Source organism: Pseudochaenichthys georgianus, chromosome 5 (assembly GCF_902827115.2).
Source record: "Pseudochaenichthys georgianus chromosome 5, fPseGeo1.2, whole genome shotgun sequence".
Classification (NCBI taxonomy): domain Eukaryota; kingdom Metazoa; phylum Chordata; class Actinopteri; order Perciformes; family Channichthyidae; genus Pseudochaenichthys; species Pseudochaenichthys georgianus.
Window position 1 is genome coordinate 4393418 of NC_047507.1, and position 24516 is coordinate 4417933.

Here is a 24516-nt window from a genome sequence, read left to right on the forward strand (position 1 = left end):
GTAATTAACTGGAGAAATGTCTAGCTGATACCTTTAAGTTAAAAAAATTACCCTATTCACCTGGGGTGTCTCGCCTTAATCGCAAATTAATCGCACATGTTTGATCTGTTCTAAATGTACCTTAGAGGAATATTTTTCAAGTTTTTAATACTATTTTCAACATATGAGTGGACAAATATGCTTTATGCTAATGTTTATTATCATTTGAACAATGACAAATATTCTCATGAATATTAAACACAACAACCTCTGCATTACAAATATTCGCCTCAATTCAACCTGGAACCTCTCATACAATATAAAGTGTGTGTGTGTGTGTGTGTGTGTGTGTGTGTGTGTGTGTGTGTGTGTGTGTGTGTGTGTGTGTGTGTGTGTGTGTGTGTGTGTGTGTGTGTGTGTGTGTGTGTGTGTGTGTGTGTGTGTGTGTGTGTGTGTGTGTGTGTGTGTGTGTGTGTGTGTGTGTGTGTGTGTGTGTGTGTGTGTGTGTGTGTGTGTGTGTGTGTGTGTGTGTGTGTGTGTGTGTGTGTGTGTGTGTGTGTGTGTGTGTGTGTGTGTGTGTGTGTGTGTGTGTGTGTGTGTGTGTGTGTGTCAGTGGTGATACTAATACCTATATAATCTGTGGACTCTCAGCTTCAATCTGATATATTGTATGTGAAGTTATAATAAGTGATAAGGGTATTGTTACCTTGAGTTCTGTACTAAGTGCGTTTTTTTCTTTTTTGCTCAGGGGTAATTTAGACACTTCTTATGAGCCTTGTGTTTTGTTTTGGTCAGAATGGTTCATATCTTCAGTTAGCTGAGTTTCTAACCGTTAAGTGAGTATGACCCATTTATAGGTTTTTAAATATTAAGAAGCCCTGAAACACAGTTTTGTGAAAAAACTACCTGCCAGACCCGGATTAGGGTACTCTCGGGTTTAACAGGTTAACATGGTGACATCATTACGTAACACTTGTGCCTCTATTGGCTAGCACTTCACCACATTGTACATGATAGGCTAAGGGGCGGGACATCTCTAAGCGGTTGACCAATCACAATAGAGCCAGCCAGCTAACCAATCAGAGCAGACTGGGCTCTGGTTTCAGACAGAGGGTGAAAAGAGTTGCTGCAGCACAGGCAGTATGAGAAAAAAAGAGCTTTTTGAACATTAGAGCATGGAGACACTACATACTGATATGAACCTGAACATGTGATAAATATGTCTTCTACTCTTTTTTTATTTATTGTTTCTTGAACTGGTCTTCTCACTGCGGTACGTGTGCATAACTAAAGTGTAGAGTATACACAAAAAAGTCTATGATAATGGATAACAACATTTCACTGCACATAAAATCGAACAAGCATAAAACCAGACAAGGCGGATAACAAAACATGATTTTAATTTCTAACACTCCATGCAGTGTGAACACCAGCATTAGCACCTAAAATATCTCTACTTTCAGAGATGCAAAATGATTTCTTTGTTCTTTTACGCACCCTACTCAGCCAAAATCCAGAGGGAGGACAAAAGCTTCTGTAGGACGGGACATAAAGCCACAGAATGCCTTAATAATCCCAAATGGGGATTCAGTGTAAACATCAGCTAAGGTACAGTGCATGGGCGTGAATGATGAACAATGCACATAAAAGCATTACACAGGCTAATAAAAGAACATTAACAGACCTGGAGGCGCATGCAAGGGACTGTAATGGTGCTTTTTAAAGGAATGGTATGCTCATGACACTCATTTTTTAAAAATTATCATCCGATAAAACAGACCAGTCTCTGCCAGTCTCTCTTTTTTTTTTTTTAATCCGATGACATTATCAGTGATTTTAAACTGATTATATACCGAAATAACATCAACACTGTGGGCGCCGCCATTTTCCGGACGTGACGTAATCCATGCGTTTGGTTTTCGAAGACACGTTGATCTCCATGTTATTTACTGTAGTTTCTCTATTCAAATATGCCTCACTGTATCGCGAAATATTGCCATAATTCGGATAGGAACAATCCACGGAATGCTCGGTTCCATCTGTTGCCAAAAGGTAAACATAAGAAGTACATTCGGAGGCAGTGGCTAGCGAAATGTGGCCGGCCAGAACCGAGAGATTTACAGGCTCATGTATGCGAACATTTCACATTTCCGGACGACTACTCTGAGAGTATGATGAAACATAACATGGGATTTATGGAACAACCATTACTCAATGGAGATGCAGTACCATCGGTCTTTCTGGTGTCATCACCGACCAGGACACCAGTTCGGCCAGTAGAGAAATCTCCCTCTGCAAGTGTGAAGTGACGGAGGAGCAGAAGTAGTGCTCGGAGTAAGAATAAGGTATGTTATAGCGCATTTCCATTGCAGCGGCTAGCCCCGTTTTAACGTCCAGGCCAGGACAGTTTTTGGTGGCCTTTCCATATAGCGTAGTACCGGCTAGTGTGTATTTCCCCCCAGTTTATCCGGCCCCATAAAATCGTGATTCTATGGCCAGGGACAACGAAGCTGAGTATGCTAAACTAGAGAGGGAATCGCTAGCAAGGGTGGTACTACATGCATACATATAGTATCTTATATCATCTTCCCATTATACACACATGCATTTCCAAACATTTGGACTACCTATGTTGCAAATGTATTATCTTTTCAATTTATACACGGCATCTGGGAGAGGGATCCCTCCTCTGTTGCTCTCCCTGAGGTTTCTCCCATGTTCCCTTTAAACTGGGGGTTTTCTTCGGAAGTTTTTCCTTGTACGATGTGAGGGTCTAAGGACAGAGGGTCTAAGGACAGAGGGTCTTAGGACAGAGGGTGTCGTATTGTCATACTGATATGTATGGCTGAATTCCCCCATCCAATCTCTTCACATTGGTCAAAACTTGTTCCTCTGCTGACGAGTCCGAACTGAAATACTCCACCATGTTTCCGTGTGTTGACAAAGTGAACGCATGGATGACGTCACGACCATCACGTGACGACTGAAAATGGCAAACATGGCGGCGGCCAGACGGAATATACAGGTCTTGATAAAAAAGAGCTATAAAATCATTATTTACCGGGGAATATCGCTGATTTCTTCAAGGTATGGTTTAAACATAACGTTTCACTAAATACTGAAGTTTTGATTAATTATCTAATGAGTGGACCATTCCTTTAAGGGCAAAACGATATGTTAAAATGCACTCAATTTTTCATTGCATAGAATCTCCTACACCTGTAAGATGCTGAAGAGTATGTTGTAGAAAACGGATCCAAAACAAGCAAATGGAAATAATGTGGGACACAGGTACTGATCTTATGCTCTACAATCTACAGCATTGAGATTCTCATCTTTACATGTGTGTCAACATGTGTGTCTTGGTGGCAGTTAAAGGGCAACATCCCTGCAAATCTCATTGAAGATTGCATCCTGCTGTTCAGCCTTCTGATCAGGCTTTGAACCATATGTTCCTCATATTTAACTCCTCTAATGTTAACCAGGCAAAGGCGGGATGGTTTGATAAGACCACCTGTGGAGATCACCTCGGAGGAGATCTGGACATACAGTATAGGCACATAAAACGGTAGGAAATCAAATGTGAGCATATTCATCAGATCTGGACTTCGTTACCAACGAGATGAAAGACAGATTGGATATAAATCAGCAACAAGCTTTATCTGCTCATGGATATGAAGGATACTTTGGTCTTTTGCAGTCTAATTAGCAACTTGTGACGAGAAAAGGGAGTTGAGAAAAGATGTTGGAGTGGTGCGAACTGAATCCTAAAACCCAGCATGAGACAGAATTTGACCACTTCCGGTTCCTTTGTCTCAAAGTCAACATTTCTTTGGACATATCTGTGGTTAGAAGTATGAAATACGGTTAGTAGTTAACAAAAACTGAAGAGACTTTCACGTTTTATTCCATGACATGAAACACGTCGGTAATCACCCCGTTTGTGAATGTCCAAAGCTTCTGTGTGTCATAAAAATGGTTGTAGTTAACACGTGACTAAAAGATACTTCTAAACATCATCACACAAAACATCCGGAGGTGAGGTCTAGCCATGACACTGTGATATAGGTTATGTATAGTCTAATGCAGGGCTCAAACTCAAACACACAGTGGGTCAAAATAAAAAAAATAGGTATTAGTCGAGGGCCGGACTGGTTCAATGTTTATTGCAGAACTTATTGAAATTAACTTATTGCACATATTAAACCTGGAACTAACAAAGCTTAAATTATTTCCTATAAAAACAACTTTAAACATTAAATAATCAGTTGCATTCATTTCTTATGGCTCGATCTGCAGCTTTTCCAGAGTCATTTCTTATGATTACATTTTCCCACAGGCCAACAACAGCTTCAACAAAACTATTTCCCTCAAAGAAAAAAACAAACAGTTGTCTCAAGAAAGAAAGTGCAGAAGGAAACATCCATTGAACTCAGTGTGCTGCTCTGTGATGCTAGTTCAGATACTTGGCATCTCATCTCGGGTGCAGGCTCATCAATGTTTGGGCTCAGGCTCTGAGCGGAGGACACCCTCAGGATGGAGTGAAGGTGTGCGTGGAATATACCGGAGGGCCAGATCTAATAGGAATTAGAAAATATCCAGTGGGCCGAAATTGAATCCACCACGGGCCTGATTTGGCCCCCGGGCCTTGAGTTTGACACATGTGGTCTAATGTTAGCTTTTTACTTCTGGCGACTACATTCCTGCTTCAAAAATAACGATGTGTGAAGATAATCCTGTTGAGCAAAAGTGTCATAAATGTGTGTTTGCCACAGAGCTCTTTTTCTTCGATAGACCGGAATATCCCATTTTGGAGGGACACCATGCAACGCTAACTTCCGGGTTGGGCTACAAAAACACATCATCACTGTTTCACCCTAAAGCCAATGGATTTCTGCTCAAACATACTTACTATGGTAACCATAACTACAAATGGTAACCAGTACTCTTCCGATGTCAACATCTTGTGCCGTCACCGACACGTTCTGCTTTTATTAGCACATATCTGTTAATAAAGATTGTTTAATATCCTCTCTATTAGGGTTTCTTCGAATGCAAAACATTTCCTACTGCTGCTGCTTCTCATGCAAACCATTCCACTTTTTATTGTGCAGCATGCACAAATAACCCTGTATTTGGAACGGACACTAGCAACTGTGAAGCTGACCGTTGAGCGGCCCAGATCAAGCAAGGAGGCAGAACGTCCACAAATATAACCCGACGTGGGCATTTATTAAAAACATGGGCACAAAGTTCACCGCCTCAATCCTGCTGTTCTCCTTGTCCACATCCCGCAGCCACAAGGATCTCACACACACACACACCCAGCCCCCAACAGACAGGGCAACAGAGCCTAAATACACCCACTCCAATCATCACAACAAGACACAGGTGAGGGGGGAGGAGCCAACACAGGACACCAGGTGCACACAACCATCAGCCACAGACAACATATACTGTGCAATCACGCCAACAAAGTGCCCTGTCACCCGGCCTGGAGCCGTCAGTCCGTAGTGACCAAGCCACCTTCGTCACAGCAACATTTCCATTTAGTTTATCTTACCTGCTATTATTGGGATAGAGTTTATTTTTCCTGGACCATATTCTTTTTAAATATCCCTCCTATGTAAGAAGGCCTCGTCCAGTGACTTGATCGATGAAGCTTCAAAGCTACACCTGCATGTCGTGACCCCGACAGTAATATGTATTTGCATGAATCTTACCCAGTGAAATCCTAGCAATCAACTTTCTTGTGGAGTAACACATAATGGACTATCAGGTGTCAACATGCAGAGGGAGTATGCCATGTGGTCAACCGGCAGGCACATGCAGAAGGTGTGTTTTCATTTTTTGTGACACATCGCCTTTTTGTCGCTGCCATTTTGCTGTGACGGCGTGTGCTTCATCTTTTAAACGTTGGTAAGCCTTAAATACTATTTGGCATCTTAATTATGACCTCTTGTTGGTGTTAAAGGATTGTATCAGTCCTCCCGTGTAAACATGAAGATAAAGAATTCACTCCTTTATCTCGTCGCAAACATGGTACTCGTCATCGCTTAAGGCTTTCGCTCCTCTGTCAACTCAAATGCCATCTGGGTAAACACAACTCCCGATGCCCATCTGTTTGCTCAAATGTGTTTTTTGTTCATTCCAAAGACAGCCGCCGAGTGCTTATAAGTTGACAGGTGTGAAGTTGGCCGAGTGCCACCGCGTCACAGCCAGCAGCAGGTTGATCCTGTGTGATGAGATAACCTACAGTGTGTTACTGTCGAGGAAGCCACTGGACACTAATGATAATCAATATGGAGTCAGAGGAAACTACATTACAAGTTTGATGCAATGTTCTCAACTCAAAGTCGACTTTCCACAGTTCCCCACAGGTTTAAGATGCATCTCGCTGTCTGCTGTCTGATGTGACGCCAATATAGTCGCCAAGCCCATTGGTCCCTGTACTGAAATTATTAAACAACATGTCTCATATGTATTCATATCTACATATCTGTCTCCATATTGCGTTTTTTTCTGACAGAAAGGCACTGGCGCTATTGGAGTCATAATAGATTCCAATAGATAATATCTCGACAATGTATACCGCATGTTGTCTGACGGACTACCATCGCGCCCTGGGATTTTATTATCTGTTTGTGCAATTATATGTTTGTTTGACAATTGTTTTTTCACCTTTACAACCAACTGGAAGATTCTAGCTTTCACATTTGGTTTGAAGCTGAGTTTGAGAGCCGTAGAGCAAAGAGGACGATTGGCGGACGGAGATAAACCCATCCAGGATCCCCGAGGCCAATCTGCCAAATACATGGGCTTTCAGTCTTTATTATGATAGCTTCCGTCTGAAAGACACGGTCAAAAGAAGCTTCTCCTCCAATTTCTATAGTGAGGTCACCGGCACTTTTTTGCAGCACTAAGAGCACAAAAATGGCTCATAAAAATGTGCTGGGTGCAGTGCTTTATTCCCTTGATCCTCCTTAGCAACGGTCTGTTATCCTTAGCAGCGGTCTGTTATCAAAAATTAGCAGCCTCTCGAATGTCCAAATCAACCAATCAGAATTGAGTATTCAACTAAACTGTTTCAAAGATTCAACGGTTTTATTTTCATATAATAATAATAGATTTATTTTGTTAGCGCTTTTACAGGAGATAGAGTGTTGCTGTCAATGGTGACGTTGACATTCTGGATGGCTTTGGTACGGGATGGGGGGCCGATGATGATGATGTCTGATTTGGCACTGTTCAGTATGCACAAAGCTACAGTGTCGACATGGAAATGAAATGCTTCTGACCTGAGCTCCTCCAACAATGCAACATGTATAATAAAATATAAAAAATACAAACTAAACAGTAGTGTGGCACAGTGGGTTGTGCGTAGGTGTTCGGATCAGGGGGTCACAGGTTCAAACCCCACTGCAGTCAGCATGTCGTTGTGTCCCTGAGACACTTCACCCCACATTGCTCCTGTGGGGGGATTGCCCACTGTATTGAGTATGTAAGTCGCTTTGTCTAACAAGTAACATGTAATGTAAAAAGTCTATATACAATACATGTCAAAAGAGTTGGAGAGGAGTGTAATAACTGAGATTATTCCATGTGAGGCAATGTCACTGAATCATGTGTAACAAAGCTTCTCCGTCAGGATACAACACTAAAGGCTTCTTCTAAAGGTTTGTCAGTATGAAACCGTAACACCTAATGCCCCAGATAGCTCAATCACATTGGGTCTGTCGTACTCTGCACATCATCTTAAGGACTAATACAGGAGCTGATGTGTGGTGGTTCTGACTTGAGACCCTCCATCTTCCCTCTAACACCAAGAGCCTCAGCCTTGTAAAGACTGCAGTGTAAAAGCTCCATAATGATGGTCAAACGCCAGAAGAAAGCCTCCCTTTTGAAAACAGATAAAAAGCATTTGTATTAGGAAGTAATGAAATACTCTTTCTTTCTCTCCATGGCAATAAACTGTTTTCGCTGGCTCAGCAGACATGAGATGATCAAAGGGCGGATGATGCACATTTGATTGTGAAAATGCCATAAAAGAGAGGATGAAGTGATTCTAAATCAACCATAAAATTGCAGATGGTAATCCAGTGCACGCCAGTAAATATGTTAAATGAATATCATCATTATCGCCTCTTCCTTCCTGACCCGTGGTACACATCATTACCTTATCAATGAGATGGAACTTCTGGAGAGGAAATGTGTGAAATCTGATTTTCACAACAAAGCAGTCAGACATATTGTTTTGGCGATGTTGTTGCTTCGTTATAAATAGTCATTAAAAACATAATGTTGTTCTGTGGTGGAAAGTAGGTAAGTACATTTACTCGAGTGTTGTACCTTTTTGAGATATTTGTATTTTCATTTTATGCTACTTTACACTTCTGCCCAATATTGTACTTTTTACTACAGTATATTCATTTTAACACTCAGTTACTTTGTATATATATTGTAAAAACACATGTATTAATTGCCACATTGACAAACAAATGCTCTTAAAAACAGGATAAATAATACCAACAATAATATAATACTTTGGAGAGATCCACTCTGCGTAACGAGTACTTTCACTTTTGATACCAGAAGTACATTTAGCTGATAATATTTCTGAACTTAGTGAGTGCAGAAAGAGTACTTTAACAGCTGCTCTGATTGGTTAACTGGCTGGATCTGTTGTGATTGGTCAATGGCTTAGAGATGTCCCGCCCCTTAGCCTATCACGTATACCTTTGCAGACCATTTACATGCACTAAAACCTATACAACACAATAAAAGAAAGGGCCACCCCAAAGCATAATAAGGCCTCTTTAAGTAACAATTCAGAACTTTTACTTCTCGTGGAATATGTTAAGATCACAGTATTTGTACTTTTACAATAAGTACAGGATCTGAGTACTTCTTCCAACACTGCTATGAATATATTACATCCATGACGAGGCGGTTACTTCGGTTAAGGCACACATTTGCTTGAACTTTCTGAAGACACAGAAATACACAGAAAGCCTTTGATTGATTTATAGAGCGAGATCAAGTTAAGATATGTGAGCTCTGTGAAACAAAACAGTAGCAGCAGGATTCCGGTCAGTTGGACAATGAAATCAGATAATCTGCTCCCAGCATCAGATAAGCGTCACCTGTTGGCTCCTTTCATCCCCTCTCGTGGAGAAGATCAATGTCAACGAGGTCATCATTCCTGAAAATAATCTTTCCTGTGGCACCGCTGCTGGATTATGGTTATTTTTGGCAGAGCAAAAGTCAGACTCCAAACAACAGCATCAGTATGAACTGCTACGCCGTTAATAACTGTGCGATATATAGCTGGCTGCTAAATCCTAAGAACTGTTACAGGATGTGTATTTTGTAAATTGTGTAACTTTTGTAATTTGTATTGAATAATTGTATTCAATTTTTTTTATTATATTATAACATTTCTTTAACTTTAATACTTTTGTATCCATGCTTCTTCGTAAAGGCCCGGACACACCAAGCTGACACAGATGGACCCCAATTGTTGTGTCGCCTCGCGTCTCTGCGTCTTGGCCATGTGTCGCACTGGAACACACCACAAAGACTTCAGCCGACGGACAAGTTGCAATAACTCTCCTTACCAGCAGGTGGCGGGAGTGTGTATTCGTCATTCAAAAGAGGCTACGACCGGAAGACAGACTGCGTGATACACAGAGAGAAGAAGAATAGACTGCGTGATATAAACAAACAACAAATAGAGTGTGCATTCCATTTTCACTCTACAGCGAGAAGCTCACGGGGCTTTCCCGAACCTGTGTCGAGAGCTGGAGTTAAATGAAATCTCAGATTTGCCTTCTTAATAGTTGTTTGGGTCCCTCACTTCCGTTTCGCTTCTCATGCACTGATTCGCTAAGCTGAACAGCCAATCAGAGTGATTTATTTAGCCCACAGCCTTTGGCCGACTGCCGTTTAACAATGAAAGTTTAAAGAATGATTCCTTATAATATTGCCTAACGGAAGCATAATATAATGTGAACAAAATAGGTCCGAGCACTGAGCCCTGTGGCACTCCATGGCTAACTTTGGTTTGCGTGGAAGATTCATCGTTAACACGTCAAACAGAACATCGGTGTATTGGAGATCTGATGGCAAATTGAAAGTCTTGGAAAAATAGATTCTTGTTATATGTAGAGGTTTTTGTGCGTGCATGGGCACCTGTCAACAAAAGACATGCATTTATTCCTTCACGCTCTGTATAATGTGTATAGAACATTTTGTATTGGAAATATTTAAATAAATGCAGAGGAGGTTTTATTAAAGCTCAAGATTCCTCAATAATAAATGGACATACATTCTGTGCACGTTTCACCCACGGTAGAACCATTTGTTATCCGTACAAAATCATGGTGTCTTCTCTGGAATTTAAAATAAAATTATGTGAGTTTTAACAATGCTTACATGCTCGACATGCATTTGTAATGACGCCCGGGCCATCCACTTTGGCAGAACGCTGGAAGATATTGGAGGAGGAGACGCTGCGCATGACAAATGTTTGGTGAGGGGGAGAGAAATTGGATTTTAATGTGTATGCCAGAGATGAGGTACAAAGCTGGGGCGGCATGTTAATGGCAGGTGGAAAAGGGTGCCGGTGCCGGAGGACATGCTGCTCTTTCTCTCTCTGAAACACAGAGGGGAACAGACAGAAAGTGAGTTTTGACAACCTAAAATCTCTCCCTGGATGTATTGTGTAGTCTGAATCCTCCCCCTGCAGATTTACTGTCGTATCTAGATAAGATAAGAAGTACTTTATTGATCCCAATTTGGGAAATGTTTGTGTTGCAGCAGCATAAAAATACATGGCATTGTACAATACAAATTAAAAGACACAGAAAACACACATGTTGAATGTGTGTCAGCAAACGTAAAAGCTTATTTCCTATTATTTCGTTGCTCAATATTTCATCCAATCTTTCTGAAGGTCAGAAGCAACAGAGCTTCAGCTGCTATGACTTTGGTGTATCGAGGCTGATCCTCTTAGAGAAGGAAAGCATTTCAAAGGGGTGTCAACGTTAGGGGCTCGGAGATTATCCCACAGTAACTACATGTGCGCTGGATCTTCGTAAGGGCCTGTTCCTGCCTCTGTGGGACACACACCCCGGTGAGGCAGCCCGTGAAGGGAGCTGGTGGACCAGGCAAGCTCCTGCAGATAACATGAGGTCTCACCTGATTGGATGAGAGCGGAGGGACTTGCATGTCAGCACGTTAGAGGGGGGGGGGGGGCACAGCCAGGCTCAGGCCACTGGAGCCTCAGAGTCATTAGTCTTACCTCGAGCTAAGACCGGGACCCTCGGGGAACAGCTCGCCTCATACCGAGCAGAGTGTCAGCTTTTTCTGATTGATTGCACAACAGAAGTTTATTTTTTGAGCCAGTTTAGCCTTTATTAGATATATAGACTCCAGAGTGGGAGATAGGGGGGGATGACGCGCATTAAGAGACCACAGGGCAAAGTCAACGGTTTGTTTGCTGCAGCGTTACGGTGGCTCACTGCAGAGTTTTGTCATGTCTCGGAAGATTGTTTAAGTTTGTTTTGTCCTGTCTTTGTGTTGTTTCGTGTCTTCTCTCCTCCCGCGTGTCACCCGTGTCTGTGACTGTCTACCCGGTCCCCACCTGCGCCCCCTCACCTCGTGTATGTATTGTCCTATAGTCTCCGTTTGTCTTGTGCCAGTTATCTTGTTATGTCACATAGACTACCAGCACCTATCGCCAAGCCAGGATCATTGTTTTGCCCGGTGCCTTTTTCCTATCGAGTGTTTTTGTTTTATTAGCTATTAAGTTTTCCGCTAGTGAGTGTTTTTGTTTGAAACCTTGTATACTGTGCCAAACCCAGTAACGGACCTTATTTTGAAAACACCCTTCTGTGTCGAGTTGTGCGTTTGGGTTCATGCCTCAGAGTTCGGTTCTGACACGTTTGTAGGATAACACTACATTCAAAAGACAGTTTCTTTTACCTATTTTCATCTCATGGGAACACAATTGAATCGTTGGTAAACTGACAACATGTTGTCAACTCGTCCTACTCAGACACTTTAGACCAATTTAACACACTGGTAACACTTTAGCGTCATTTTTAAACCTACAGTCCAACATCTGTTAAATGTCACCTTACGCACTTTACAGAGATTACTTTATCGTACAAGTTCAGCACTTTACGTTAGCCATGTTATCGTTTGCTAAAATAGTTAGTTTGCCCTATCTGCAAGGTTGAATTCTGGCCGTGGGACGTTTTGTTGCATTGCTTACCACTCTCTCCGCCCTACACTGTTCTCAAATCAGTTTGTGACTTAAGTTAAGAAAAGTAAACGTTACTAATTTAAAATAAGTTATTTTTATACCCAACCATTGACCTACTACTACCAACATGGATTTTCCGTACGGTTTATAACCAACTTTGGTCTTTTCTTTGAAACAATTTTTACAACCACTAGAGGCAGCTCTGCAGGTCCGAAACGGCGCCTTTACGGTTTGTGAATTTCTATAATTTGACACTTGGGGCCACTGAACACGCAATTATTTGTGACCAGTTTGGAGAGAAAACAGCTGTTTACACAATTGGGTCTACAGTATATTTGAACACCAGTATTTAAACCTGCTTTAATGCATTATGTTGAGGTTTGGGCATTTTTTCCAGCAGCCTGCTGCAATGCAATAAAGCTTTATTGTAGTTAACGTATGCATTCAACCCCCCCCCCCATATTCCAATCTGTCTGTATGTACTACACTTCCCCAGATGGCCTTTACATTAAACTGATAATGCCCTGAGAAGCTTATGACAACAGATACAGTATATTAACATATGTACAGCCACACACTGACATTACGGAGCCTATTTGTCCTTTGAAGAGGACACTGCATCCTGGGTAATAATTGTCAAACCAAAATACAGTGAGTAAGGATTTGCAAGAAGCCGTTTGGACATTAAAGGAAATATGTTCAGTGCCCTCAACAGCACACAGATAAATAATACAAGCAGCTCTGAAATGGCATTGTTATTGAATACAAGCCGTGGGCACTTCCTGGATTACCCTTTCTCCCCGTTATCAGCTCACATGTCAGAGATGGGGAGTGTTTAATACGGAGGAACTTTATGGGATTTAATCATCGGTCGAACTTTTGACTTTCTATAATTATCCACTAATGTAGCCATAACATGTATTTAGTGCTGTGACAGTATTTTTATGATTTCCTGTGAATCTAAGACATTTCCAGGGGGAATTATGCTTTCAAGTAGAGACCTTGCTGATAATTAAACCTGCAATTACTGATGTGTATTAGCTAGTTAGGGTCAACGGGGACAAGTTGGGAGCATGGCGTTGACTTATCATCACCTTCGCTGTGTCTGATGTTTGCTGCTGTGGACATCTTAGAGGAGCTGCAGATAATTCTGCTTTGGTTCATCTCTTCAAGCCACTCTTTGAATTCTGAATTTTCTTTTACTTTTGATTTTGTTATTGTAAGAATATCAATTGTTGTAATACAGGTAATTAGATAAGATAAAGCAATCTTTATTGAACCCAGTAGGGACCTTTAGGTGTTTTAAGATAAAAACACTGGATATGTAATAATTAGAACGCATTAAAAATCAAGTGACAGGATGGAATAAAACACAATTAAAAAGTGGATTACGTAGATAAAATATTACAAATATGTTAAATATATACTTGTACGTGAAAGTGCAAATTATGTACATACAGAGCAGGTTGTTGTGAATGTTTCTGTGGTGAACTGTTGAGTGTGTGTTAGCTCTGCGCTGATCGTTCTTATGAGTTTTACGAGGGGGTCAAGCCTTTGTTGTGGAGCCTGATGGCTAATAATACGTTTATTTGTATATCACCTTTCACAGAAATACAATTCACAAAGTGCTTCACAAGAAAGAACAAAAGTTACAATGACCTGACACAACGGAGTGTCCGAGGCACTTAGTAGTGGTGAGCCGAGCTCAACGACACCATGCGAGTCACCTGTCAATCACAAGGTAGCCCCGCCCAAAAGCACAAACTGCTTTTTCGTCTATTTTACACTTAACAGGAGCACCATTTACAAAACCCACATCTTGATGGTTTAAAAAATACTTGCATACAAGGTACACTACGCAAAGTAACCCTTTTCCTACAATTGCTAGTCCCAACACTTTTCTTATTTGTATTTTTATGGCAGTTTTTTGTAGTCGTTTCAGGCTTTTGATGTTTTGTCTTTTTTGTCTGTGGCTGTTTTACCCCATTCTGTCCTCATCGGTAAGTCTCTTTATGATTGTCTTGGTCACTTTGTACTTGGTGTGCCTCTCTGAAGCTTTGTTTGTGGTCATGTTGTACGTATCTCTTTAAATTAGTATTTTGTGGGTGAAGGCCAGTGGGGGAAAATAAATCTATACATGCAGCTTTAAATCAAACCATGTTTTCTCAAATAAATAGTTAATGGGGAATACAACACTCCGTCTCTCTTCCCTAACGGAGAGCAGGAGTCTCTTTTATATCGCTTGTCAACGCAGCGCACAACAAGCCGTGGACAGATGAATAGAGAAGCGAGGTCAAACATGCGGCACCTGCATCTGAAGGGGTCGCTGCTTCCCTCTCTGACCTGTCGGTGTTGGGCTGCGTCCAGAGAGAGGCATGGCTCTCTGAGAGGGGTAACATCGGCCCATCTGGCTCCCTCCCCTGGGCCCCCCCGATACCTTTGCCCCGCCATGTGTTCCCTCGTAGCCTACATTCCCAAACCTGTGGCAGCCGAGCCCATTCAGCATCTGCCTGTGCTACATCCAGAGATGGCAAAAGTACACACATCCTTTACTCAAGAAGAAGTACAGTGTTTAAAAGTACTGACTAAACTTCTTTACTCAAGTCAAAGTAAAGAGGCTTTGAAGTGTACTTCAGTAAAAAGTACCCATAGCTAGCAGCTGTTTTAAAGAGTACCTGACCTCCCTTTATATTAATAGAACAATAATGTCATTGTTAGCTAATGAATGTTTCCATGCTGAACAACGGCAACATGACAACGTTTCCATTGGTCCCTCTTCTTTAGAGAAGACCAGGAAGTGATGGATACACGGATCGTGTTCAAATCAATAGGCACGCAGTGACTCTAAAGAATAATGATCACGCACCAACACACATTCAGACTAAAGGAACCAGCTGTTTGGGAAATGAGAGAAGTAGAAAGTACAGGTATTTGAGTTCAACATGTGAGAAGTAGAAAGTACAGGTATTTGGGTTCAACATGTAAGAAGTAGAAAGTACAGGTATTTGAGTTCAACATGTGAGAAGTAGAAAGTACAGGTATTTGGGTTCAACATGTAAGAAGTAGAAAGTACAGGTATTTGGGTTCAACATGTAAGAAGTAGAAAGTACAGGTATTTGAGTTCAACATGTGAGAAGTAGAAAGTACAGGTATTTGAGTTCAACATGTGAGAAGTAGAAAGTACAGGTATTTGGGTTCAACATGTAAGAAGTAGAAAGTACAGGTATTTGAGTTCAACATGTAAGAAGTAGAAAGTACAGGTATTTGAGTTCAAAATGTAAGAAGTAGAAAGTACAGGTATTTGAGTTCAACATGTGAGAAGTAGAAAGTACAGGTATTTGGGTTCAACATGTAAGAAGTAGAAAGTACAGGTATTTGAGTTCAACATGTAAGAAGTAGAAAGTACAGGTATTTGAGTTCAACATGTAAGAAGTAGAAAGTACAGGTATTTGTGTTTAAAATGTAAGAAGTCAAAGTAAAAAGTCATCAGAAAAATAAGTAAAGTACTGATACCAGAAAAATGTACTTAACCAGTGTAACGAAGTATTTGTACACCACTACTTCCCACCTCTGGCTAAATCAGTCAGTCTGGCTCCAACACCCACACCTCCGCAGGAAGAAAGGCGCTGCTGTTCTTCTTTTTTTTTTATTTGCCAAGTGCGAGGCCCAGACGTTTGACTTTGCTGTGTAATCATCATTAGCCTCACTGCTGCCGTTGAGTGGGATCACAAGGAAGTCAGCGCTCAAGTATCATACAATAAAAGTTATGTAAATGCTTCGGATGTTCAAACTGCCCCTCGTCTGGAGAAGCGCCTCTTGAGCTGAGCGCTCGAGATTTGGAGGAAATGTAGTCCCTGTTTTCTCTCCTCACTGCAGGACTACATTATGACCCAAACACACAAAAGATTACTCTAAATCTGCTCATAAATCATAAAACATAATAATAAAAACAAGACTTTGTGTTATTGAACTTCATTAAACCAGCATTAATGAATATACACCTTTTTCTTTCACTTTTTATACCGTTAATTAATTTGCATTTAAAGGTGGGGTAGGTAATTCTCTTCAGAAAGACTTTTTGTTATATTCAATAGAATGCTCTTAACATCCCGATAGCAATGAATACATAAAATGCTTTGACAATAAATACATACAAATATTTCATCTGTGGAAGCCGTAGTACTGTAAAAAGCACGACCAATCATTTTAGCCCATGTCATGGCCATTTCTACTGATCATTATTCCATTGTTGAAGTCTACTAAAATAGATTTAAATTGTGCAATGTTCCAAACTCACATTGGTTTCTCACAGCATCTCTGTATAGTATGTGTATTCACTCTCTGTCCCAAACGGGGACCCCCCCCCCCCCCCCCGCTCCCTGTGAGCCCAGTGTGCTCTGATTGGTCAGGACGTTGCGAGGCTCGTTGCTGCTGCGAGGAGCAGACAGGCTTCTGGGTCGGCGATACAGCGAGAACAAGCGAAACTCATCCTGAGCACACAAACACTCACAGCCGAAGTAAAAACAATAAGTGAGGCTTGATATCGAGTAAGGAAAGGTTCATAACGCTGTGAGAATGGGTCTGCGGAGAGCATTTCTCCGCCATCCCAACGTAGTAGCCCGTGGTGGTAGATGCCTGGTTAGTTTTAAACATCATAAATACACAAACAACGATGAATACTTACAGGTTGTGTACCCGAATCTCCCGCTGGTCCAAACACAGTAGGAACAGCATCGTTCTTCAGGGCCCTACGCTGTACATATCCGGCATGAGTCGCTGAAAGGTTTGGGAAGCTTTGTTTCGTGGAAGGCTGGCAGAGGGCGTGGCCTCTGGGTGTTCCCACGTCAGAGTACCCAGGAAGCAAACAATGGAAAATGAGAAATCTCCAACGAGGCGTTTTGGGGAGGTGTGTTAGAGTTGTACTCGCTACAGGGTGTACTTTGAGGGTTTTTGACTCCGCAGACCGTTTACATGCAGAACAACCTTCATACCACAAGGGGACGGGTAAGAACCGGAAAAGCATAACATGGGCCCTTTAAACTATTTTAACAAAATAAAACGTTTTTGTTTTTTTTAGAAAACTCAATAATCAAAGTGTAAAGATTTGTATATTCTGTGTACTTAATGAATGTAATACATTATAAATTAATTATGGATAATTTATTAAAAAAAGCATATTTGTTGGTATTATTATCGGAGAGGATCGGACATTGAGCTAAGAAAGAAAAAAAGCTTTAGTTCGGATCATCTTCGGTACTTTTTAAACTCGGTAGACTTCTAAACCCTTGAATGTTCAAGCTGGCAGAAAGTATACGGTACATCTGTCTCCGCAGGTGACTGAGAACACTGGTAAAAAATCGCACCTTAGGAATTTGCTGCTCACAGGCTTATGTGTTAATGAGTGACGCTCTCATACAGAGTGAGTTGCTGACAGCTCCATAAACCTGGCGAGTGTTGGGATCATTCCCTCAGATGTCCCCGATTCTGGAGAACTTTGAGATGGTCTATACAGCCAAGTCTTAACTGCCACGAATCAGATATTGTCTTATACATTTATAATTCCTTCAGTAGGTAGGCCGCTAAGTGTCTGTCTGTTGAGGGAACAGCATGTGATTTCTTGCTTGATCCAGGAAGTCATGTGGTGTCAGTCAACAGCATGCAGACGTGTTATCACTCTTACACTGTGAAATGATAATTGGATCCACTGTTTCCCTCTGCTTTTGTGATGTCGGCCCCACGGCGTTTTTTTGGCGACATGGGAAGAAATGATATGGCAGGGGAAGGAGTCAATTCTTCCTCTTTACTTAATGCAACCATTTTTTTTCCCAGCGCAAGACCTTCGAGGCAATTCTGACGTTCATTTGAGTCGTGTATTATTTATAACTCCGATTTCCGATGAAACGCTGCTGGAGCGCTTCGCCTTCCTCTAGCACGTCATTGGAGCTCTTAAAAGTGCACCTTGTGCTTTAAGTCATTGACCCCCCCCCCTCTCCTCTATTCATCACTCAACAAATGGCGTTGCCCGTAGAGACGCTCGTGTCCATTACCCGCTGTGAATTCCATTAGAGCTACGGACACACAATGGAGCATTTTTTAAGCCTTTGACATTGCCAATGTAATGGACTGAGGTCATGGAATGATATGTAGGGTGCATAAAAGCCTGGTTAAATATATGTTATTGTACTTTATGGCTTTCACATTATAGGCAGATCCTTTCACCTCCATCCTGAGAGCTGCTCGGGGGTGTCGCATCGGAGTTTTTCTGAATACATCTTTCCCAAATGAATCATTGACCCCCCCATGACCTCAATGCACGGAACACAATGGGGTTGTGTGTTTGAGGGTCGCATTCATATAGGTCATTAAACCCAAGGTTCACCTGGTGCCACCGGCCGTGTATATACAAGCACAGCGAGCAGTGTTTAAAGAAAGTCTCCTCTACCTGAAAAAGGCCGTATTGGGCTTTTCTCTTTCCTGTAGCGTGTTTGATAGTTGTGTTACATCTTTGTGCATGTAAACGTCTCCATTGGACTGCTTTGATTTGATTATCCTCCGTAATAAAATGACATCACTATGCACTTCTATTGGCTAGCGCTCAAACACATTTTACGTGATGAGGCTAAGAGGTGGGACAATCACAACAGAGCCGGCCAGCTAACCAATCAGAGCAGACTGGGCTCTGGTTTCAGACAGAGGGTGAAAAGAGGTGCTGCAGCACAGGCAGTGAGAACATTTATTTTTCCAATATTAAAGCATGGAAACGTGTAGATCCACAATATTAAACCCAGGGGCCTCAAAACATTTCCAAAGACTGAATTAGATTTCATTTTGCATCTGAAGGTATTAAGGACACGTACTGTGTGAAGGATGCCAGAACCTCACGACCACCAGAAGAAGAATACCAGAGAAAACATCTTGACATTTTCAAGGGTTCCACTTTACAGGATATCTTTGACTTCTACCGAATGATTGGTCGCAATAACTGTTTTGTCCGGTTTGGGTGTTGCGCACGTTTTGGTCCTACAATTAACTTTAAGAATTTTAAAGTGTAATATTTTGGTTAACTTAAGAAAAGTGTGGCTAAATGTTTGGATGTACTCTGTGGTGGTGTCAATTCTCCTCCAAATTAATCAAATGGAAAGGTTTCAAAATGGTGGTCCACAGACCAATGGTTAATTGGTTGCAACTACAACGTATTCATATATCGAACACTGAAGTCCTGGTCAATGCATTTGTCACGTCCCGCATCGACTACTGTAACGCCATCCTCTCAGGCATACCCACCAAGCTCATCAATAAACTACAAATCATACAGAGCTCCGCAGCCCGGATCATCACCGGCACCAAGGCCTCCGAACACATCACCCCCCTCCTCATCCAACTCCACTGGCTCCCGGTTCAATCCCGTATCAACTTCAAAAACCTACTGCTCCCTTACAAAGCCCTACATAACCTGCCCCCCCCCCCCCCCCCTATCTGGCTGACCTTCTTCAGGAGTACACCCCCTCTCGCTCCCTCCGTTCCTCCTCAGCTGGTCTGCTTCCCGTCCCCACCCCACGCCTCGTCACCATGGGTGCTCGGGCTTTTAGCTGCACTGCTCCCAGACTCTGGAACTCCTTCCCCCCGCACACCCGACAGTCAGACACAATCACCTTATTCAAATCCCAATTAAAAACCCACCTGTTCAAATCTGCCTACTCACTGTCGTGCTCCCCTTTATATGTTTCATTAGTGTCCACTTGACTGGCTCCTCCATGATTTCCTGTTTGTGTTTTTATCTTGTTCTGTTGCCTATTAGCTTTTATTTTATTTATTTTTTTAATTGTACGGTGTCCTTGGGTGTCATGAAAGGCGCCTAAAAATAAAATGTATTATTATTATTATTATTATTATTATTATTATTATATAGTCTATGGCTTTAAGGTAGCTGGCAACATACTGACCATGTCCTTTGGATTGTTACTCTGTACCTCAGCCTGTGATTGAACTCAAGAGGAGCCCAGGTTCCTCCCATGTTTCCCTCCCTCCCTCCTTCTCCCCCTTTTCCTCCTCACGCTTAATGTTTTTGAAGCAGCTCCATAAAGGAATTGATTTTAATTTCTTGCTCACATTGAAACAATTTCAATTTAGCGGTACACCCAAGCAATTCTAATCTAATCATGACAATCACACAGCCTCTAATATTGACTTTGTCTCCCAGAACATGCAGTAAAAGTGACACCTTTTAACCTTCAACAAAAGACCAGAACACGGTAGAACAGGTTTGGATTTTGGATATAAAAACATACATACAGGATGAACGTTGAGCAGATTTTGGATTGCTTTTCCAGAGATTAGATAAACTAACTGCTAACGGCTTCAAATTAGTTGAACTTTCGAAAACATGTCTACAAAGAGTGAGAATTATGGATTTCCCCCGCACCTCAAGTGTCACTTCAGGGCGGAAATAATTATCACAGTTACTGTTTACATGCTCATATGGCCTTTTGAGTGTAAAATTAGGTTGTATTTTTGGTTTGATCGTGAGCTAAATTACAAAAGATGACCTGCAAAATCCTCATGATCTGCATCACTGTGCGAGACCGGTGTTGTTTATCACTTGTGGAAACAGCCTTGGCAGCTTTGCCCTCTCTTCATGCCCTTCTAGTACCATATTGTCTCTTTATTATTCCCTCTAAGAGGCTTTGTCCAGACTGCGCTCCTCTAGCTGTGATGTAATGCAGCGTCTCTCCGGAGGGCAGTGATTGTTATGTTGCAGAATTAAGCCTCGTAAGTAGCTTCCCCCAGCGCTGATGGCATGAGCAGGGACATGTCCAGCTGTTCAGTGCTGCCAAAGACCAAAGGACCTTCAAAAGGGTGCATTATCAAACACCTCAAGGTCGTACACGTGAATTCATGGAGCATCTTACCTCTGCAGATAAGGCCAACCTGTCTGAGTGATGGCAGAGTACCTGAGGAGAGAACCCTCTGAGAGAAACTCTCCACTCCCTGCTATCAAGCATCAGACATGATTACAGCTCTGCTCCCTGATCCAGTGCCTGTCTCAGCCCACTCCTCTCACTCCTCATGAATCTCTCGCGCAGCCATCAAACAAGGAGCTCAGACAGACACTTGACCCCGCTGTGACATTTGTTAAAGTCGTACTTCAAATAAGAACAATTTGTCAAACATCTTGTGTGTTATTCTGAGCAGTTTTCCCTGGAGTTGTTTTACTGCTGAGTGGAGGGAAAGGCAGAGATGTGTGTATTCATTCAGGCAGGCATTCAAACAGGAAATTCTAGACCAATGTTGTGACCAAACAGTCCATTACCACGGTGTAAGAAAGTAAAGCAATTTAATGACATCGAAAACACCAATTAACATTTTTAACATGCAATGGCTGAATTATTTTTTACAAAACATTGCAATTTTCAGATCATGGTGCTAATGTTAATGCTGAACCACAAGCTTGGGTTTTGAATGGCAGTATATTGAAAGTAACAGAGTAAGGCATGTTAGGAACTAAACTGTCTATTATCTCCACAGGGTATATATTATACCATATAACCAGATTACAAAATAAGTCTCAAATGCATTACAGGTATTGTGCATTTTCTTCTTATATGGGCACTTATTTGTCATGGCAATTGAAAGAAAATTGGGCATCTCAGAGCATATTTCTAATGGAAGAAAGAGGGATTGTGGGACGTGTAGGATATGGCATTGTTGACGTTTAACCCAAACAAGGGGGTGTTTCCATGTTATCCACTATATTTTTAAAAGCACAAGTTCCCAAATGGTTATGAAACACTATGGAATTACAATTATGAATCACATGACTACTACTTTAAAGGAAAAGTTTGATGTTTTTGAAAATGTATAATTCTTAATTTGGATCAATAACGTTATGTTAAGCTAAGCTAACCGTCTGCTAGCTGCAGTCTCAAATGTATTGACAAATCTTTTGAAGCTCGACCCAAACTATGGACTGTTTCCGTTATGTTTATAAATGAACAAGTCCTCAAACATTATGAAACACTATGAAAGTACAATTACAAATCACATGATAACTTCTTTAAAAAGATTAGTTTGATGTTGTTGGGCAAGTTTAATAATGTTTTAGATCATTTGTAGACTGGCTTTGTTACCTTTGGGACCAAAACCGTTTGCTAAGCTAAGCTAACTAGCTGCTAGCTGTAGCTTCAAGCTAACAGGCTGCTAGCTGTAGCTTCAAGCTAACAGGCTGCTAGCTGTAGCTTCAACATACAGGCTGCTAGCTGTAGCTTCAAGCTAACAGGCTGCTAGCTGTAGCTTCAAATGTACCGTAAAACATTCTCAAAGATTAAAAAGCCTATATCCCAAAATGTCAAACATTTCCTCGAAAGACTATATCTTTATAGTATACCTAAATCATGTTTTAAGAGCAATTTTATTTAAAATATTCACAATTGGCTAAAGTACCATTGTAAAATTGTTTTTCTACAAACTGGATTCAACTACAGTTTTACTTTTAATACAAATTCTGGTAAAAAAGTGACTGGTTTACACATACATTTTTTATAATCTGATGAATGCAAATGTATACTTGTTTCGAATATTTGTATATCTCTTCCATATCTGTAATAGCAGTGTACGGGGCTGTTATGGTAAGAACAGACTGATCGGTCCATTTAAATTCTAAACAAGAAATAATAGCTACATTTTATTTTAACATCACAGGGAGCATGACTCACTGTTTATGATATGTAACGTTCCTTGTTATTTCCTTAGGTACAAAACCACCGGAGATAGAATAAGTTAATAAGCAACCTTTATACACATCTTACATCATATTTAATGAATCAATTTCAAATATAAAAGGTCAGTATTATGCTCCAATTGAAAAACAAATATCAACTTGATATTCCCACGTATCTGTGGGCTGCTACAAGCCAATATTCCATCTCCATAACATGTCACAGAGTTTCCTAACATTTGTACAAACGGTGCGTAATGCAGATAAAAAAGAAAAGAAAATCCAAGCCCTCTAAACTTTTTGTGTGAAATAATAATTATAAAAAAAGGACGTACAATATACACTCTATATACACAGCATTTAGTAATGGTCACTGTTGCAACTTGACAAAACGGAGCTGTATAAAATGAGGGTGGCAGTAATGACGCATTACGATTGACACAACACTGTGCTCTGTGGATAATGTCTGTCTGCTCTGGTTCCTCCCTGCAGGTTTCAATGTCCGTACCGGGGGGATTTGGAAGTACCGCTCCTCACGCCGGGGTCTGAGCGGAGGCTTTGATCTCGGCGGACACCCGCTTCTCCTTTCGCCCGGCGTACTCTCCGATGAAGGACCCGTCCTCGTTGAACTGGACGTCCTCGTCTCCGTAGTCCACCAGGCTGTCCCCGCTGTCCCCCGCTTTGATCTCTCTGCTCAGCGAGTGCTGGCTGCCCTTCAGTGGCTTCTCGTCGTTGTCACTGAGAGGAGAGGGGAGCGTGGGGGGGGGGGTTAGAATCACCTTATTTCAGCCATGGCTTCACTCAGGGGCTTATAGGAGAGGACGGGGGTGCTGTCTCTACAACAGGGATGTCAAACTCAATTTCAGCGCGGGCCACATCAGCATTATCAGTGGCGGATCTAGACCAATTTTACCAGGGGGGCCAGGCTAGGTTCAGTTATTTCATGAGAGGGGCACAATAAAAGACAAAGACAGTATATAAAGTAATTGAGTAAAATAAACAAAAAATACAGTAATTGGTATTTGTTTTTGTAAATGTATTTGTTTTAGTAACTTTAAGTGACAATTTAATTAAAAAACATAAACAGTATTTGCTTTTATAAGGTAATGAGCAGTTTAATCTCCACATCCGGGTCTCTGATTTGATTTAGTTCCAATAAATTGTAATATTGTAACCTTTTGAGCATTATGAGCATTATCGTTGCACTCAAAGGGCCGGTTGTAACTTTAAGACTATATAAATATACATATATAAAATAATGTATTATATAACATTATTGACTGTGCATTGGATTATTATCGGATAGGGTAATAACTTCATAATTAACTACGTCTGAAAGCAGAAGTCTGAAGTCTCTTCAGTGTCACAAAACGAGATGCATTGTGGGACATGTAGTTTATGGACAACGTGCTTCTGTAAAGCTGCACGTAAATGTATAATAAACGTATTATATTCTTTGCAAGCTCTTGCGGGCCACATAAAATGAGGTTGCGGGCCGGATTTGGCTCACGGGGCTTGAGTTTGACACCCCTGATCTACGATGAGCCTCTGGGAC

At 41.4% G+C, this 24516-nt stretch overlaps 1 protein-coding gene across 1 annotated transcript in view; it reads right to left on the minus strand.

Annotated features, from left to right (window-relative positions):
• Positions 1–21564: 21564 nt before the first annotated feature.
• The window catches only part of chl1b (cell adhesion molecule L1-like b), an 83737-nt gene continuing 80785 nt past the window's right edge, over positions 21565–24516 (minus strand). The window contains exon 22 of the mRNA XM_034084162.2: positions 21565–23699. Coding sequence (XP_033940053.1) covers positions 23495–23699 — 205 coding nt within the window. The 3' untranslated portion in view covers positions 21565–23494. The remainder of the gene's footprint in view (positions 23700–24516) is intronic.